Source organism: Calonectris borealis, chromosome 32 (genome assembly GCF_964195595.1).
Source record: "Calonectris borealis chromosome 32, bCalBor7.hap1.2, whole genome shotgun sequence".
NCBI lineage: Eukaryota > Metazoa > Chordata > Aves > Procellariiformes > Procellariidae > Calonectris > Calonectris borealis.
In genome coordinates this window covers 1,028,077-1,045,942 of record NC_134343.1, presented here as the reverse complement: position 1 = coordinate 1,045,942, position 17,866 = coordinate 1,028,077, and the positions used below count along the sequence as shown (strand labels likewise).

Below are 17,866 nucleotides of genomic sequence, written 5' to 3'. Positions count from 1 at the left end.
CCAATGTCCTTCCCCTGGGACCCCAACGTCCTTCCCCAGGGACCCCAACGTCCTGTGCCCCCATGGACCCCAATGTCCCTTCCCCGGGGGCCCCCAATCTCCCCGCCCCCCCGCCCGGCTGTCGGGGTGCCCCTCACCTCGGGGGGCGCCCGCCCGCAGGAGGGTGCGGATGAGCTCGGGGACGTCGAAGTAGGCGGCGTAGTGGAGGGCGTTCATGTGGGTCCAGCGGCTGCGCAGCGTCACGTCCCCCCCCAGCGCCAGCAGCCGCGTCGAGAGGCGCACGGCGGCCGCCGGGTCCCCTGCGCGGGGACGGGGACGTCACCCGGGGCACCCGCCGTGGGGACGGGGAGGTCACCGGGGGCACCCGCCGCGGGGACATCATCCAGGGGCACCCGCCATGGGGACGTCACCCGGGGCACCCGCCGCGGGGACGGGGACGTCACCGGGGGCACCCGCCACGGGGACATCACCCAGGGGCACCCGCCGCGGGGACGGGGAGGTCACCGGGGGCACCCGCCACGGGGATGGGGAGGTCACGGGGGGCACCCGCCGTGGGGACGGGGAGGTCACCGGGGGCACCCGCCACAGGGACGTCACCCGGGGCACCCGCCGTGGGGATGGGGAGGTCACCGGGGGCACCCGCCGCGGGGACATCACCCAGGGGCACCCGCCGTGGGGACGGGGAGGTCACAGGGGGCACCCGCCATGGGGACGTCACCCGGGGGCACCCGCCGTGGGGACGTCACCTGGGGGAACCCGCCACGGGGACGGGGAGGTCACCGGGGGCACCCACCATGGGGACGTCACCCAGAGGCACCCACCGCGGGGACGGGGAGGTCACCCGGGGCACCCACCACGGGGACGTCACCCAGGGGCACCCACCGCGGGGACGGGGAGGTCACCGGGGGCACCCACCACGGGGACGTCACCCGGGGCACCCGCCGCGGGGATGGGGAGGTCACCAGGGGCACCCACCGCGGGGATGGGGAGGTCACGGGGGGCACCCGCCGTGGGGACGGGGAGGTCACGGGGGGCACCCGCCGCGGGGACGGGGACGTCACCCGGGGCACCCGCCGCGGGGACGGGGACGTCACCGGGGGCACCCGCCACGGGGACATCACCCAGGGGCACCCGCCGCGGGGACGGGGAGGTCACCGGGGGCACCCGCCACGGGGATGGGGAGGTCACGGGGGGCACCCGCCGTGGGGACGGGGAGGTCACCGGGGGCACCCGCCACAGGGACGTCACCCGGGGCACCCGCCGTGGGGACGGGGAGGTCACAGGGGGCACCCGCCATGGGGACGTCACCCGGGGGCACCCGCCGTGGGGACGTCACCTGGGGGAACCCGCCACGGGGACGGGGAGGTCACCGGGGGCACCCACCATGGGGACGTCACCCAGAGGCACCCACCGCGGGGACGGGGAGGTCACCCGGGGCACCCACCACGGGGACGTCACCCAGGGGCACCCACCGCGGGGACGGGGAGGTCACCGGGGGCACCCACCACGGGGACGTCACCCGGGGCACCCGCCGCGGGGATGGGGAGGTCACCAGGGGCACCCACCGCGGGGATGGGGAGGTCACGGGGGGCACCCGCCGTGGGGACGGGGAGGTCACGGGGGGCACCCGCCGCGGGGACGGGGACGTCACCCGGGGCACCCGCCGCGGGGACGGGGACGTCACCGGGGGCACCCGCCACGGGGACATCACCCAGGGGCACCCGCCGCGGGGACGGGGAGGTCACCGGGGGCACCCGCCACGGGGATGGGGAGGTCACGGGGGGCACCCGCCGTGGGGACGGGGAGGTCACCGGGGGCACCCGCCACAGGGACGTCACCCGGGGCACCCGCCGTGGGGATGGGGAGGTCACCGGGGGCACCCGCCGCGGGGACATCACCCAGGGGCACCCGCCGTGGGGACGGGGAGGTCACAGGGGGCACCCGCCATGGGGACGTCACCCGGGGGCACCCGCCGTGGGGACGTCACCTGGGGGAACCCGCCACGGGGACGGGGAGGTCACCGGGGGCACCCACCATGGGGACGTCACCCAGAGGCACCCACCGCGGGGACGGGGAGGTCACCCGGGGCACCCACCACGGGGACGTCACCCAGGGGCACCCACCGCGGGGACGGGGAGGTCACCGGGGGCACCCGCCACGGGGACGTCACCCGGGGCACCCGCCGCGGGGATGGGGAGGTCACCAGGGGCACCCACCGCGGGGATGGGGAGGTCACGGGGGGCACCCGCCGTGGGGACGGGGAGGTCACGGGGGGCACCCGCCGCGGGGACGGGGACGTCACCCGGGGCACCCGCCGCGGGGACGGGGACGTCACCGGGGGCACCCGCCACGGGGACGTCACCCAGGGGCACCCGCCGCGGGGACGGGGAGGTCACGGGGGGCACCCGCCGCGGGGACGGGGACATCACCCAGGGGCACCCGCTGCGGGGACAGGGCTGGGGGGGCGGCGCTGGCACTGGGGATGTGGGGACATCAGGACTGGGGATGTGGGGACATCAGGACTGGGGATGGTGGGGACATTGGGGACATGGGGACATCAGGACTGGGGATGGTGGGGACACTGGGGACATGGGGACATCAGGACTGGGGATGGTGGGGACACTGGGGATGTGGGGACAGTGGGACTGGGGATGGTGGGGACACTGGGGACATGGGGATAGTGGGGACACTGGGGACACTGGGGATGTGGGGACATCAGGACTGGGGATGGTGGGGACACTGGGGACACTGGGGACACGGGGACATCAGGACTGGGGATAGTGGGGACACTGGGGACACTGGGGACACGGGGACATCAGGACTGGGGATGGTGGGGACACTGGGGACACTGGGGACACGGGGACATCAGGACTGGGGATTCTGGGGACACTGGGGACACTGGGACTGGGGACACTGGGGACGTGGGGACACTGGGGACACTGGGACTGGGGACACTGGGGACACGGGGCCCCCACCCACCCACGCCGTGGGCGCCCGCCTTGCAGGCGTAGTGCAGCAGCGTCATGTCCGTCAGCCCGTCCCGGTCGTTCACGTGGCACCCGCGGCGCAGGATCTGCCCAGTCGCACCAGTTACACACCAGTTCCTCCCAGTTCATCCCCACTTACCCTCCTTGGGCTCCCGGTCACCCCCCAGTAACTCCCCTGGGGTGCCCAGTCGTGCCCCCAGTGCTCCCAGTGACCTCCTAGAGCTCCCGGACCTCCCCAGTTCCCCTCCCAGTGCTCCCAGTTACCTCCCAGTACCCTCCCTAGAGCTCCCAGCTCCTCCCCAGTTCCCCTCCCAGTGCTCCCAGTTACCTCCCAGTACCCTCCCTAGAGCTCCCAGCTCCCCCCAGTTCACCTCCCAGTGCTCCCAGTTACCCCCTAGTACCCTCCCTAGAGCTCCCAGCTCCCCCCAGTTCACCTCCCAGTGCTCCCAGTTACCCCCTAGTACCCTCCCTAGAGCTCCCAGCTCCTCCCCAGTTCCCCTCCCATTGCTCCCAGTGCTCCCAGTTACCTCCTAGTACCCTCCCTTGGCCTCCCAGACCTCTCCAGTTCCCCTCCCAGTGCTCCCAGTGACCTCCCAGTACCCTCCCTTGGCCTCCCAGTCCTCTCCAGTTCCCCTCCCAGTGCTCCCAGTTACCTCCTAGTACCCTCCCTAAAGCTCCCAGCTCCCCCCAGTTCCCCTCCCAGTGCTCCCAGTTACCTCCCAGTACCCTCCCTTGGCCTCCCAGACCTCTCCAGTTCCCCTCCCATTGCTGCCAATTCTCCCAGTTACCTCCTAGTACCCTCCCTTGGCCTCCTAGACCTCCCCAGTTGCCCTCCCAGTGCTCCCAGTGACCTCCCACTACCTTTCCTTGGGCTCCCAGACCTCCCAAGCTCCCCTCCCAGTGACTCCCAGTGACCTCCTAGTACCCTTCCTAGAGCTCCCAGCTCCCCTCCCAGTGCTCCCAGTGACTCCCAGTACCCTCCCTTGGCCTCCCAGACCTCCCCAGTTGCCCTCCCAGTGCTCCCAGTTACCTCCTAGTACCCTCCCTAGAGCTCCCAGACCTCCCCAGTTCCCCTCCCAGTGCTCCCAGTTACCTCCTAGTACCCTCCCTAGAGCTCCCAGCTCCCCCCAGTTCCCCTCCCAGTGCTCCCATTTACCTCCTAGTACCCTCCCTAGAGCTCCCAGACCTCCCAGTTCCCCTCCCAGTGCTCCCATTGCTCCCAGTTACCTCCTAGTACCTTCCCTAGAGCTCCCAGCTCCTCCCCAGTTCCCCTCCCATTGCTCCCAGTTACCTCCTAGTACCTTCCCTAGAGCTCCCAGACCTCCCAGTTTCCGTCCCAGTGCTCCCATTGCTCCCAGTTACCTCCTAGTACCTTCCCTAGAGCTCCCAGCTCCTCCCCAGTTCCCCTCCCAGTGCTCCCATTGCTCCCAGTTACCTCCTAGTACCTTCCCTAGAGCTCCCAGCTCCTCCCCAGTTCCCCTCCCAGTGCTCCCAGTTACCTCCTAGTACCCTCCCTAGAGCTCCCAGACCTCCCAGTTCCCCTCCCAGTGCTCCCATTGCTCCCAGTTACCTCTTAGTACCTTCCCTAGAGCTCCCAGCTCCTCCCCAGTTCCCCTCCCAGTGCTCCCAGTTACCTCCTAGTACCCTCCCTAGAGCTCCCAGACCTCCCAGTTCCCCTCCCAGTGCTCCCATTGCTCCCAGTTACCTCCTAGTACCTTCCCTAGAGCTCCCAGCTCCTCCCCAGTTCCCCTCCCAGTGCTCCCAGTTACCTCCTAGTACCCTCCCTAGAGCTCCCAGACCTCCCAGTTCCCCTCCCAGTGCTCCCATTGCTCCCAGTTACCTCCTAGTACCTTCCCTAGAGCTCCCAGCTCCTCCCCAGTTTCCCTCCCAGTGCTCCCATTTACCTCCTAGTACCCTCCCTAGAGCTCCCAGACCTCCCAGTTTCCCTCCCAGTGCTCCCATTGCTCCCAGTTACCTCCTAGTACCTTCCCTAGAGCTCCCAGCTCCTCCCCAGTTCCCCTCCCAGTGCTCCCATTTACCTCCTAGTACCCTCCCTAGAGCTCCCAGACCTCCCAGTTCACCTCCCAGTGCTCCCATTGCTCCCAGTTACCTCCTAGTACCTTCCCTAGAGCTCCCAGCTCCTCCCCAGTTCCCCTCCCAGTGCTCCCAGTTACCTCCTAGTACCCTCCCTAGAGCTCCCAGACCTCCCAGTTCCCCTCCCAGTGCTCCCAGTTCCCCCTCCCACCACCATGGCACCCCTCATTCCTTTCCCCCTGCCCCCGCAGCACCCTAAACCCCCCCCCCAGCACCCTAACCCCCCCTCCCAGCACCCTGACCCCCCCCCCACCTCGTTGCCGATGACGTCGACGCTGTGCTGGACTTGGGGCACCCACTGGCGCAGGATGGCGAAGAGCTGGGGCACGGTGGTGCGGGGGTCCAGCAGGATCTCCCGGCACGCGGCGTCGTTGGGGTCGAAGAAGGTGAAGGCTGGGGGGGGGACACGGGGGGGGACAGAGGGGGACACGGGGGGGGACAGAGGGGGACACGGGGGGGGATAAGGCGGGGGTGTGGAGGGACACCCCGCGGTGCACAACCCCGTATCAGCCATCAGAGAATCCCCACTCGGGTCCCATCCCAGCCCCCTCTTTTTTTTTGGGGGGTCCCTGTTCCCATGGGGTCCCCTTTTGGGGGGGGTCCGTGCCCCCAAACTGGGGGGTCCCTGTGGTACCCAGGGGTGGGGACACCCCTGGGTGCTCAACCCCATATCAGCCATCAGAGAACCCCCACTCGGGTCCCCTCCCAGCCCCCCCTTTTTTTTTTGGGGGGGTCCCTATCCCCATGGGGTCCCCTTTGGGGGGTCCCTGACCCTGGGAGTCCCCTTTGTGGGGGGTCCCTGCCCCCAAACTGGGGGGTCCCTGTGGTACCCAGGGGTGGGGACACCCCTGGGTGCTCAACCCCATATCAGACATCAGAGAACCCCCACTCGGGTCCCCTCCCAGCCCCCCCCTTTTTTTGGGGGGGGTCCCTGTCCCCGGGGGATCCCCTTTGGGGGGGTCCCTGTCCTCAAACTGGGGGGTCCCTGTGGTACCGAGGGGTGGGGACACCCCTGGGTGCTCAACCCCATATCAGCCATCAGAGAATCCCCACTCGGGTCCCCTCCCAGCCCCCCTTTTTTTTTGGGGGGGTCCCTGTCCCCATGGGGTCCCCTTTGGGGGGGTCCCTGACCCCGGGGGTCCCCTTTGGGGGGGTCCCTGTCCTCAAACTGGGGGGTCCCTGTGGTACCGAGGGGTGGGGACACCCCTGGGTGCTCAACCCCGTATCAGCCACCAGAGAACCCCCACTCGGGTCCCCTCCCAGCCCCCCCTTTTTTTTTGGGGGGGTCCCTGACCCCATGGGGTCCCCTTTTGGGGGGGGTCCGTGCCCCCAAACTGGGGGGTCCCTGTGGTACCCAGGGGTGGGGACACCCCTGGGTGCTCAACCCCATATCAGACATCAGAGAACCCCCACTCGGGTCCCCTCCCAGCCCCCCCATTTTTTTTGGGGGGTCCCTGTCCCCATGGGGTCCCCTTTGGGGGGGTCCCTGTCCTCAAACTGGGGGGGACCCTCTGCTATGGAGAGGTGGGGACACCCCTGGGTGCTCAACCCCATATCAGCCATCAGAGAACCCCCACTCGGGTCCCCTCCCAGCCCCCTCTTTTTTTTTGGGGGGGTCCCTGTCCCCATGGGGTCCCCTTTGGGGGGGTCCCTGACCCCGGGGGTCCCCTTTGGGGGGGTCCCTGTCCTCAAACTGGGGGGTCCCTGTGGTACCGAGGGGTGGGGACACCCCTGGGTGCTCAACCCCATATCAGCCATCAGAGAACCCCCACTCAGGTCCCCTCCCAGCCCCCTCTTTTTTTTGGGGGGGTCCCTGTCCCCATGGGGTCCCCTTTGGGGGGTCCCTGACCCTGGGAGTCCCCTTTGGGGGGGGTCTCTGCCCCCAAACTGGGGGGTCCCTGTGGTACCGAGGGGTGGGGACACCCCGCGGTGCACAACCCCGTATCAGCCATCAGAGAACCCCCACTCGGGTCCCCTCCCAGCCCCCCCTTTTTTTTGGGGGGGGTCCCTGTCCCCATGGGGTCCCCTCTTGGGGGGGGTCCGTGCCCCCAAACTGGGGGGTCCCTATGGTACCGAGGGGTGGGGACACCCCTGGGTGCTCAACCCCATATCAGCCATCAGAGAACCCCCACTCGGGTCCCCTCCCAGCCCCCCCATTTTTTTTGGGGGGGATCCCTGTCCCCATGGGGTCCCCTTTGGGGGGTCCCTGACACCGGGGGTCCCCTTTGGGGGGGTCCCTGTCCTCAAACTGGGGGGTCCCTGTGGTACCGAGGGGTGGGGACACCCCTGGGTGCTCAACCCCGTATCAGCCACCAGAGAACCCCCACTCGGGTCCCCTCCCAGCCCCCCCTTTTTTTTGGGGGGGTCCCTGTCCCCATGGGGTCCCCTTTGGGGGGTCCCTGACCCTGGGAGTCCCCTTTGGGGGGGTCCCTGTCCTCAAACTGGGGGGTCCCTGTGGTACCGAGGGGTGGGGACACCCCTGGGTGCTCAACCCCATATCAGCCATCAGAGAACCCCCACTCGGGTCCCCTCCCAGCCCCCTCTTTTTTTTTGGGGGGGTCCCTGTCCCCATGGGGTCCCCTTTGGGGGGGTCCCTGTCCCCATGGGGTCCCGTCTTTGGGGGGGTCCCTGTCCTCAAACTGGGGGGTCCCTGTGGTACCGAGGGGTGGGGACACCCCTGGGTGCTCAACCCCATATCAGCCATCAGAGAACCCCCACTCGGGTCCCCTCCCAGCCCCCCCTTTTTTTTGGGGGGGTCCCTGTCCCCATGGGGTCCCCGTTGGGGGGTCCCTGACCCTGGGAGTCCCCTTTGTGGGGGGTCTCTGCCCCCAAACTGGGGGGTCCCTGTGGTACCGAGGGGTGGGGACACCCCTGGGTGCTCAACCCCGTATCAGCCACCAGAGAACCCCCACTTGGGTCCCCTCCCAGCCCCCCCTTTTTTTTTGGGGGGGGTCCCTGACCCCATGGGGTCCCCTTTGGGGGGTCCCTGACCCCGGGGGTCCCCTTTGGGGGGGTCCCTGTCCTCAAACTGGGGGGTCCCTGTGGTACCGAGGGGTGGGGACACCCCTGGGTGCTCAACCCCATATCAGCCATCAGAGAACCCCCACTCGGGTCCCCTCCCAGCCCCCCCATTTTTTTTGGGGGGGGTCCCTGACCCCATGGGGTCCCCTTTGGGGGGGTCCCTGACCCCGGGGGTCCCCTTTGGGGGGGTCCCTGCCCCCAAACTGGGGGGTCCCTGTGGTACCCAGGGGTGGGGACACCCCTGGGTGCTCAACCCCATATCAGCCACCAGAGAACCCCCACTCGGGTCCCCTCCCAGCCCCCCCTTTTTTTTTGGGGGGGTCCCTGTCCCCATGGGGTCCCCTTTGGGGGGTCCCTGACCCTGGGAGTCCCCTTTGTGGGGGGTCTCTGCCCCCAAACTGGGGGGTCCCTGTGGTACCGAGGGGTGGGGACACCCCTGGGTGCTCAACCCCATATCAGCCATCAGAGAACCCCCACTCAGGTCCCCTCCCAGCCCCCTCTTTTTTTTGGGGGGGTCCCTGTCCCCATGGGGTCCCCTTTGGGGGGTCCCTGACCCTGGGAGTCCCCTTTGTGGGGGGTCTCTGCCCCCAAACTGGGGGGTCCCTGTGGTACCGAGGGGTGGGGACACCCCTGGGTGCTCAACCCCATATCAGCCATCAGAGAACCCCCACTCGGGTCCCCTCCCAGCCCCCCCATTTTTTTTGGGGGGGGTCCCTGACCCCATGGGGTCCCCTTTGGGGGGTCCCTGACCCTGGGAGTCCCCTTTGTGGGGGGTCTCTGCCCCCAAACTGGGGGGTCCCTGTGGTACCGAGGGGTGGGGACACCCCTGGGTGCTCAACCCCATATCAGCCATAAGAGAACCCCCACTCGGGTCCCCTCCCAGCCCCCCCTTTTTTTTTGGGGGGGTCCCTGTCCCCATGGGGTCCCCTTTGGGGGGGTCCCTGTCCCCATGGGGTCCCGTCTTTGGGGGGGTCCCTGTCCTCAAACTGGGGGGTCCCTGTGGTACCGAGGGGTGGGGACACCCCTGGGTGCTCAACCCCATATCAGCCACCAGAGAACCCCCACTCGGGTCCCCTCCCAGCCCCCCCTTTTTTTTTGGGGGGGTCCCTGTCCCCATGGGGTCCCCTTTGGGGGGTCCCTGACCCCGGGGGTCCCCTTTGGGGGGGTCTCACCGTAGTCCTTGGGCAGGGGGGCGGGGGCGGCGGGGTGCACCACCGGCTTCTTGCGTCGCTCCACCACGGGGCTGGGGGGGTCGGGGGGCGGCGCCCCCCCCGCCGGGGGGTCCCCCCCACGCTCCTTCGTCATGGCGACGGCCTGGGGGGAGGGGGCGTGAGGGGGGGGGAGGGGGGGGGCAACCCCCCTCCCCCCGCCATGGGGGGGGGCGGGGGGATGGGGATACTGGGGTGGGGGAGGGGGTACTGGGGGGGGAGACTGGGATGGGGGTGGGGATACTGGGATGGGGGTGGGATACCGGGATGGGGGTGGGGATACTGGGTGAGGGAGGGAATACTGGGATGGGGGAGGGGTACTGGGGTAGGGGTGGGGGGACTGGGGTGGGATACTGGGATGGGGGTGGGATACTGGGTGAGGGAGGGAGTACTGGGATGGGGGAGGGGTACCGGGGTGGGGGTGGGGGGACTGGGGTGGGATACTGGGGTGAGATACTGGGATGGGGGTGGGATACTGGGATGGGGGTGGGGATACCGGGTGAGGGAGGGAGTACTGGGATGGGGGAGGGGTACTGGGGTGGGGGTGGGGGGACTGGGGTGGGGGGACTGGGATGGGATACTGGGATGGGGGAGGGTGTACTGGGGTGGGGGAGGGGTACTAGGGTGGGGGGACTGGGATGGGATACTGGGATGGGGGAGGGGGTACTGGGGTGGGGGGACTGAGATGGGATACTGGGATGGGGGAGGGGGTACTGGGGTGGGGGTGGGAGACTGGGGTGGGGAGACTGGGGTGGGATACTGGGATGAAATACTGGGATGGGGGTAGGATACTGGGATGGGGATGGGAAACTGGGTGAGGGAGGGAGTACTGGGATGGGGGAGGGGTACTGGGGTGGGGGGACTGGGGTGGGATACTGGGGTGGGATACTGGGATGGGGGTGGGGATACTGGGTGAGGGAAGGAGTACTGGGATGGGGGAGGGGTACTGGGGTGGGGGGACTGGGGTGGGATACTGGGGTGAGATACTGGGATGGGGGTGGGATACTGGGGTGGGGGTGGGATACTGGGATGGGGGTGGGATACTGGGTGAGGGAGGGAGTACTGGGATGGGGGAGGGGGTACTGGGGTGGGGGAGGGGGTACTGGGGTGGGGGGACTGGGATGGGATACTGGGATGAGATACTGGGGTGAGGATGGGATACTGGGGTGGGGGTGGGATACTGGGTGAGGGAGGGAGTACTGGGTTGGGGGGACTGGGGTGGGATACTGGGATGGGGGAGGGGGTACTGGGGTGGAGGTGGGAGACTGGGGAGGGGGTACTGGGGTGGGGGTGAGAGTACTGGGATGGGGGGACTGGGATGGGAACAGGGTTGTTGGGATGGGATACTGGGATGGGATACCGGGTGGGGGGACTGGGATGGGGATACTGGGATGGGGACAGGGACAGAGTTACTGGGATGGGATACTGGGGTGGGGGTGGAGGGACTGGGATGGGATACTGGGGTGGGGACAGGGTTACTGGGATAGGATACTGGGATGGGGATGGGGTACTGGGGTGGGGACAGGGTTACTGGGATGGGATACTGGGATGGCATACTGGGTGGAGGGACTGGGGTGGGGATACTGGGATGGAGACAGGGTTACTGGGATGGCATACTGGGATGGGATACTGGGTGGAGGGACTGGGGTGGGGATACTGGGATGGAGACAGGGTTACTGGGATGGGATACTGGGTGGAGGGTCTGGGGTGGGGATACTGGGATGGAGACAGGGTTACTGGGATGGGATACTGGGTGGAGGGACTGGGGTGAGGATACTGGGATGGAGACAGGGTTACTGGGATGGGATACTGGGTGGAGGGACTGGGGTGGGGATACTGGGATGGAGACAGGGTTACTGGGATGGGATACTGGGATGGGATACTGGGTGGAGGGACTGGGGTGGGGATACTGGGATGGAGACAGGGTTACTGGGATGGGATACTGGGATGGGAGGACCAGGATGCGGATGGGCCCGAGGTACTGGGATGCAGACGGGGCTGGGGCAGGGATGGGGCCACCGGGGGGGTGGCACCGGGGGGGGGGGGGACACCGAGGGGGGACCGAGGGGGCACCGGGATGGGGAGGGGGGCACCGGGAGGGGGGGGGACCGCGCTGGGGCCAGGCCGGGGCGCGGGGCCGGGGCCGGGCCGGGGCGCGGGGCTGCGCGGGGGCCGGGGCTGGCGGTACCGGGCTGGGGGTGGCCCGGGGATGGGGGGGTCCCGGCCCCGGTCGCGGCCCCCCCCGCCCCCATCGCGGCCCCCCCGCCCGGTACCTGCTGGGGACGCGGCCGGCGGGCTGGGCTGGGCGCAGCGCGCATGCGCGGCCCGCCTGGGAGGGGAGGGGGCGACGGGGGGGCTGCGGGGCGGGGTCTGAGGGGCGGGGCCTAGAGGGGCGGGGCGGGGCGGGGCGGGGGCGGCCATCGGGGGCGGCCGAGGCTGGCAGCTGGCTATGGGTGGCTATAGGGGCTGTAGAGCAGCTATAGGGGACCACAGGGGATGATGAGCGGCTATAGAGGATGATCAGCAGCTATAGGGGACCATAGGGGACGATGGGTGGCTATAGGGGCTGTAGAGCAGCTATAGGGGACTATAGGGGATGATGAGCGGCTATAGGGGCTGCAGAGCAGCTATAGGGGACTATAGGGGATGATGAGTGGCTATAGGGGCTGCAGAGCAGCTATAGGGGACCACAGGGGATGATGAGCAGCTATAGGGGATGATGAGCAGCTATAGGGGACCATAGGGGATGATGAGCGGCTATAGGGGCTGTAGAGCAGCTATAGGAGATGATGAGCAGCTATAGGGGACCACAGGGGATGACGAGTGGCTATAGGGGCTGTAGAGCAGCTATAGGGGACCATAGGGGACGATGGGTGGCTATCGGGGCTGTAGAGCAGCTATAGGGGATGATGAGCAGCTATAGGGGACCACAGGGGATGACGAGTGGCTATAGGGGCTGTAGAGCAGCTATAGGGGACCATAGGGGACGATGGGTGGCTATCGGGGCTGTAGAGCAGCTATAGGGGATGATGAGCAGCTATAGGGGACCATAGGGGATGATGAGCGGCTATAGGGGCTGTAGAGCAGCTATAGGGGACCATAGGGGATGATGAGCGGCTATAGGGGCTGCAGAGCAGCTATAGGGGACCATAGGGGATGATGAGCAGCTATAGGGGATATGGGGGCTATAGAGGCTGCTGCAGAGCAGCTATAAGAAACCATAGGGGATGATGAGCGGCTATAGGGGCTGTAGAGCAGCTATAGGGGACCATAGGGGACGATGGGTGGCTATCGGGGCTGTAGAGCAGCTATAGGGGATGATGAGCAGCTATAGGGGACCAGAGGGGATGATGAGCAGCTATAGGGGATGATGAGCAGCTATAGGGGACCATAGGGGCTGCAGAGCAGCTATAGGGGCTGTAGAGCAGCTATAGGGGATGATGAGCAGCTATAGGGGCTAAGGGGCTATAGAGGCTGCTGCAGAGGAGCTATATGGGACCATAGGGGACAATGAGTGGCTATAGTGGCTATAGGGACTGCTGCAGAGAAGCTATAGGGGTCCATAGGGGATGATGAGCAGCTACAGGTGCTGCAAAGCAGTTATAGGGGACCATAGGGGATGATGAGTGGCTATAGGGCCTGCAGAGCAGCTATAGGGGCTATGGGGGCTATAGAGGCTGCTGCAGAGCAGCTATGAGGGTCCATAGGGGATGACATGTGGCTATAGGGACTGCTGCAGAGCAGCTATAGGGGACCACAGGGGATGATGACCAGCTACAGGGGCTGCAGAGCAGCTGTAGGGGACCAGACAGGATGATGAGCAGCTATAGGGCCTGCAGAGCATCTATAGGGGACCGCAGGGGATGACGAGTGGCTATAGGGCCTGCAGAGCAGCTATAGGGGACCATAGGGGATGACAAGGGGCTATAGAGGCTGCAGAGCAGCTATAGGGGACCCTAGGGGGATGATGAGCTGCTATAGGGGATGATGAGCAGCTATAGATGGCTGTGGGCACTATGGGGGCTATAGTGGCACAAGAGGATCTATAGGGGCTATGGGGGGGCATAGGGACCAGTAAAAGGGCTATAGGAGCTGGTGCAAGGCCATAGAGGGCTATGGGGAGCTATAGGTGATGGGGAGAAGCCATAAAGGCTGGAGATGGCCTATAGGGGCTGCAGAGGCGCTTTGGGGGCTATAGAGGACTATGGGCAGCTGTAGGAGCTGGAGAGCACCTATGGGGACCTATAGGGAAGGGGCTATGGGGGCCAAAGGGGGTCAGTCAGGGCTGGGAAGGGGCTATAGGGGCCAGCAGCTACCGAGGTTTGAGGGGGTCTATAGGGAGCTGCAGAGGGATGGTGGAGGCTGGAGAGCAGCTATAGGAGGAGCTATAGGGAGCTGGAAAGAAGCTATAGGTGGTGGAGAGGAGCTGTAAGATTTGCAGCTGGAAGAGAGCTCCAGGGGCTGGAGATTGGCCACGGGGTGTATGGAGGCTATAGGGGACTAGGGTGGGGTACAGGGGGCTGCGGGAGGGGCTATAGGAACCCATAGGGGCTATGGGAGGGGCTGTAGGAGGGGCTATAGGAACCCATGGGGCTGGGGGAGCTGTGGGAGGGGCTATAGGGGCAGAGAGGGAGCTGTGGGAGGGGCTATAGGGACCCATAGGGGCAGAGAGGGAGCTGTGGGAGGGGCTATAGGGACCCATAGGGGCAGAGAGGGAGCTGGGGGAGGGGCTATAGGGACCCATAGGGGCAGAGAGGGAGCTGGGGGAGGGGCTATAGGGACCCATAGGGGCAGAGAGGGAGCAGTGGGAGGGGCTATAGGGGCCCATAGGGTCAGAGAGGGAGCTGGGGGAGGGGCTATAGGGGCCCATAGGGGCAGAGAGGGAGCTGTGGGAGGGGCTATAGGGGCCCATAGGGGCTGAGGGAGGGGCTATAGGGGCCCGTAGGGGCAGAGAGGGAGCTGGGGGAGGGGCTACAGGGACCCATAGGGGCTGAAGGAGTTATGGGAGCTATAGGGGCAGAGAGGCTGCAGTGATCTATGGGGGCTATAGGGGCAGAGGCTATGGGGGTGCGTAGAGGCCCCTCCTACCCATAAGGCACAGGGGGTGTGGCCATTCCCAAAGGAACCACCCCTTTCCTTGCCGTTAACTCTGGAACCTACTGACGGCTTGGGCCTGGCCGCAAGATGGATGATAGGGGGAGGGGGACACGGGGACACCCCCAGGAGAGCCCGATGTCCCCAAGGCCACCAGCGAGGGCCACCAACCCCCCCCGCGGTGTCACACACAGACCCCCCCAGCCGCTCACCTCCATCGTTCTTTATTAAAGCCGGGGGGAGGGGACGTCCCCGTCCCCACATCCCCTCCCCCGCCAGTATCACAAAATAAACCTTAAATACAAAAATAAGGTGTCCCCTTCCCCCCCCAGGGTGCAGCACCCATGGGTGGGGAGCACCTCAGTTGAGCCCCACCCCCCCCCCAAAAAATGAGGGTGGCCCCAGGGGTGGGGGTGGCCCCAGGGGGGTGACGGTGGCACCGGTGGCACCGCGTCACGGCCGTTCCGGGCCGAGGCCACAGGCTGTCCCCGCCGGCGGTGGCACGGCGTAGACCAGTGCTTCCTCCTCCTCCTCCTCCTCCTCCTCCTCCTGGCAGATGATGGTGACGGCGCCGGCGGGATCCGGTGTCACCGGCCCCGGCTGCAGGCAGGCCTGGGGGGGGGGGGGGGGGGGGGGGCGGGGGACACGGGACAGAGGGAAGTCCCCAATTTGGGGACAAGCCACGGGGTGACACCGCGGGACCACCCCGCTCTGTCCCCAATCCCGGTTGAACACCGGCGGCGAGGAACGGCACCCACCGGGGAACGGCGGCACCCGGCGAGGAACGGCACCGCCCACCGTGGGACCGTGTCACCCCCCTCCTCCTCCTCCTCCCCCCCCCCAAGTGTCACCCGCCAGCGTCCCCGCTGTCACCTACCAGCCGCAGCCTCTCCTCGGAGAGCAGGCTCTCGCGCCGCAACTGCTCCACCAGCCCCTCCATGGCTTCCAACCGGGCGCGGTGTCGCCGTTGCCGTTGCTGCAGCACCTTCACCTTCCGCTGCAGCACCAGCGCCACGCCGACGAGTTCTTCGGTGCTCAGCTCGCCCGGCGGTGACATCGTCGTCACGATGGGGACGGTGGAAACGATGGGTGACGTCAGGGCGGCGGAAAGGATGGGTTCCGGCGCGGTGGCCGACGCCGCGGGGACGGGTTCGAAATACGGTACCGGGAGGGCGGCCGCCTCCGTACGCGGGGACGGCGGCGCCGTCGCGGCCGAGCCGGGTTGCGGGACGATGGCCGCGGCCTCCAGCGCGGCGGTTTCGGGGACGGGTGGCCGTTCCGGTGTCACCGGCTCCGCGCCGCTCGCCGGGAACGGCTGCTTAGGCCGGGCGGCGCCCGGCGGCGCGCTGGGACTCTCCCGTTTCTAGAGGAAAAACCCCAAAATCCCGTTTCCGAAGGTTTTTGCGGCAAAATGGCGGAGCGGGGACGGGCGGCGGCGCAAAAAGCCCCCGCTCTGGGGACAAAAACCACCCTGAGGTGACAACCCCCCCTCCGGGGACCTTCCAGACCCTTCCGGGACAACCCACCACCCCCCAAAAAGCTTCTACCTCTTTCTGAGGTGGCTTCCGGAACCTTCTAGACCCTTCTAGACCCTTCTGAGGAGCTTTCAGCCCCCTCGAGACCCTTCTGGGGAGCTCCGAGATGCTTCTAGGGGACCCTTCCCTCTCCCGGAAGCTTCCAGATCCTTCTGGGGGAGCCTCTGGGGAGCTCCTAGACCCTTCGAGGGGCGGTTCTAGACTGTTCTAGATGCTTCTAGGGGCTGGGGGGGGGGGGGGGGGGGGCAGCGGAGCTCACCGGGGGGCTGCGGGGGAAGATGGTGGGGACGGCGTCGGGGCGCAGGTAGCGCACGCCCCAGCGGTACTGGAAGCAGGAGGGCTCGAAGTGGTCGCTGCAGAGGTGCTGGTGGCGGGTGGGCACCCAGTTCTCCTGCCGCATCTGCGTCAGCCATTGCCGCAGCCGCGTCGCGTCGTGCAGCGGGAACCTGGGAGGGGGGAGGGGGTTAACAGGACACTCTGGGGGGGAGGGGTCCCCCACACCCCCGTCCGCCAGTCCCTCCCCAGGGGGGAGGACCCCCCCACTTTGGGCTGCCGCCACCCCCGCCTTGGGTGCACCCCAGGGTGCTCCCCGCCCCCCCCCCACTGAAGAGGTCACTTAGCCCTTCCCCAGGCCCAGGCTCCACCCTAGAATCAGGCCCAGGCTCAGACCCCAGCCCCACTCAGGTTCAGGTTCAGGCTCAAGCTCAGGCCCAGGCCCCACTCAGGCTCAGGCTCAGGCCCAGGCCCCACTCAGGCTCAGGCTCAGACCTAGGCCTAGGCCCAGACCACACCCAGGCCCCATTCAGGCCTCAGGCTTAGACCTAGGCCTAGGCCCAGGCCCCACTCAGGCTCAGGCTCAGGCCCAGGCCCAGGCCCCGCTCAGGTTCAGGCTCAGGCCTAGGCCTAGGCCCAGACCACACCCAGGCTCAAGCTCAGGCCTAGGCCTAGGCCCAGACCACACCCAGGCCCCACTCAGGCCTCAGGCTTAGACCTAGGCCTAGGCCCAGGCCCCACTCAGGCTCAGGCTCAGGCCCAGGCCCCACTCAGGCTCAGGCTCAGGCTCAGGCCCAGGCCCCACTCAGGTTCAGGCTCAGGCCTAGGCCTAGGCCCAGACCACACCCAGGCCCCATTCAGGCCTCAGGCTTAGACCTAGGTCTAGGCCCAGGCCCCACTCAGCCTTAGACCTAGGCCTAGGCCCAAGCTCAGGTTCAGCCTTAGGCCCAAGCCCAGGCCCCACCCAAGCTCAAGCTCAGGTTCAGGCTTAGGCCCAGGCCCAGACCCCACGCAGGCCCCACTCACGCTCAGGCCCAGGCCCCGCTCAGGCTCAGGCCTAGGCTCAAGCCCCACCCAGGCTCAGGCTCAGGCCTAGGCCCAGGCCCCACTCAAGTTCAGGCTCAGGCTCAGGCCTAGGCCCCACCCAGACCGGCCTAGGCCCCTCCCCCCCCCGTGGGCGGGGCTAAAGGCAGAGGCCACGCCCCCCCCGCTCCCCGGTACCGACTTGTAGAAGCTGAGGCGGCGGGCGGGCGGCCGGGCCTGCCCCGCCGCGTTGGAGCAGTGCGGGGCGCGGCAGTACTTGGGCATCGCCGCCGCCCGCTGCCGGCTCACGTGACGCGGCGTGTCGCGTCAGCGCGCACGGCCGTCGCCTTAGCAACGCTTGCCCCCTCTTGCGGCGACGCATGCGCACTGAGTGGGGGGGGCGCCGTGGCCATGGCAACGGGGCCTGCACGCCGGGGCAGGAACGGGGAACCCCCGTGGCGATTCCCCCACCCGGGACGGCCCCGGGGCGGGGGACGCGAGGCCGTTTCCCACGCCGTTAATAACCCCCTTCGTCTCCCGCGGTGACTTAATTACCTCCAGCCTTAATTACCGCCACGGCCGGGCCGGTTGGGCCGGGTCCGCGGGGCTCGAACCCGCGGGCGCCGGGGGG

At 67.7% G+C, this 17,866-nt stretch overlaps 2 protein-coding genes across 5 annotated transcripts in view; both read right to left on the bottom strand.

Moving 5' to 3' along the window:
• CLIP3 (CAP-Gly domain containing linker protein 3) overlaps positions 1-14,702 on the bottom strand; it is a 27,740-nt gene extending 13,038 nt beyond the window's left edge. The window contains exons 1-5 of the mRNA XM_075134350.1: positions 14,617-14,702; positions 9,275-9,416; positions 5,335-5,474; positions 2,980-3,073; positions 138-299 (exon numbers count right to left, since the gene is read on the bottom strand). Of these exons, the coding sequence (XP_074990451.1) occupies positions 138-299; positions 2,980-3,073; positions 5,335-5,474; positions 9,275-9,416; positions 14,617-14,622 (544 nt within the window). The 5' untranslated portion in view covers positions 14,623-14,702. The remainder of the gene's footprint in view (positions 1-137; positions 300-2,979; positions 3,074-5,334; positions 5,475-9,274; positions 9,417-14,616) is intronic.
• Positions 14,613-17,866, bottom strand: THAP8 (THAP domain containing 8). 4 transcript variants are annotated; one of them, XM_075134524.1, is made up of 4 exons: positions 17,791-17,866; positions 16,199-16,385; positions 15,282-15,767; positions 14,613-15,016 (listed from the first exon to the last, which is right to left on the bottom strand). In XM_075134524.1, the coding sequence occupies exons 2-4, from the start codon at positions 16,337-16,339 to the stop codon at positions 14,858-14,860; spliced, it is 786 nt and encodes a 261-aa protein (XP_074990625.1). In that variant the 5' UTR covers positions 16,340-16,385; positions 17,791-17,866; the 3' UTR covers positions 14,613-14,857. The 4 variants fall into 4 exon arrangements, with proteins under 4 accessions (XP_074990625.1, XP_074990623.1, XP_074990627.1 ...); XM_075134522.1 differs by lacking the exon at positions 17,791-17,866 and adding an exon at positions 17,438-17,572; XM_075134526.1 differs by lacking the exon at positions 17,791-17,866 and adding an exon at positions 17,239-17,378.

Excerpts from the sequence above, each read along its gene's own strand:
- THAP8 (XM_075134522.1), bottom strand. The coding sequence starts at position 17,520 with ATGCCCAAGTACTGCCGCGCCCCGCACTGCTCCAACGCGGCGGGGCAG. Across the intron at positions 15,768-16,198 it reads TCTTCCCCCGCAGCCCCCCG|AAACGGGAGAGTCCCAGCGC; the intron begins GTGAGCTCCGCT and ends TTTTTCCTCTAG. Across the intron at positions 15,017-15,281 it reads CCGAGGAGAGGCTGCGGCTG|GCCTGCCTGCAGCCGGGGCC; the intron begins GTAGGTGACAGC and ends CCCCCCCCCCAG.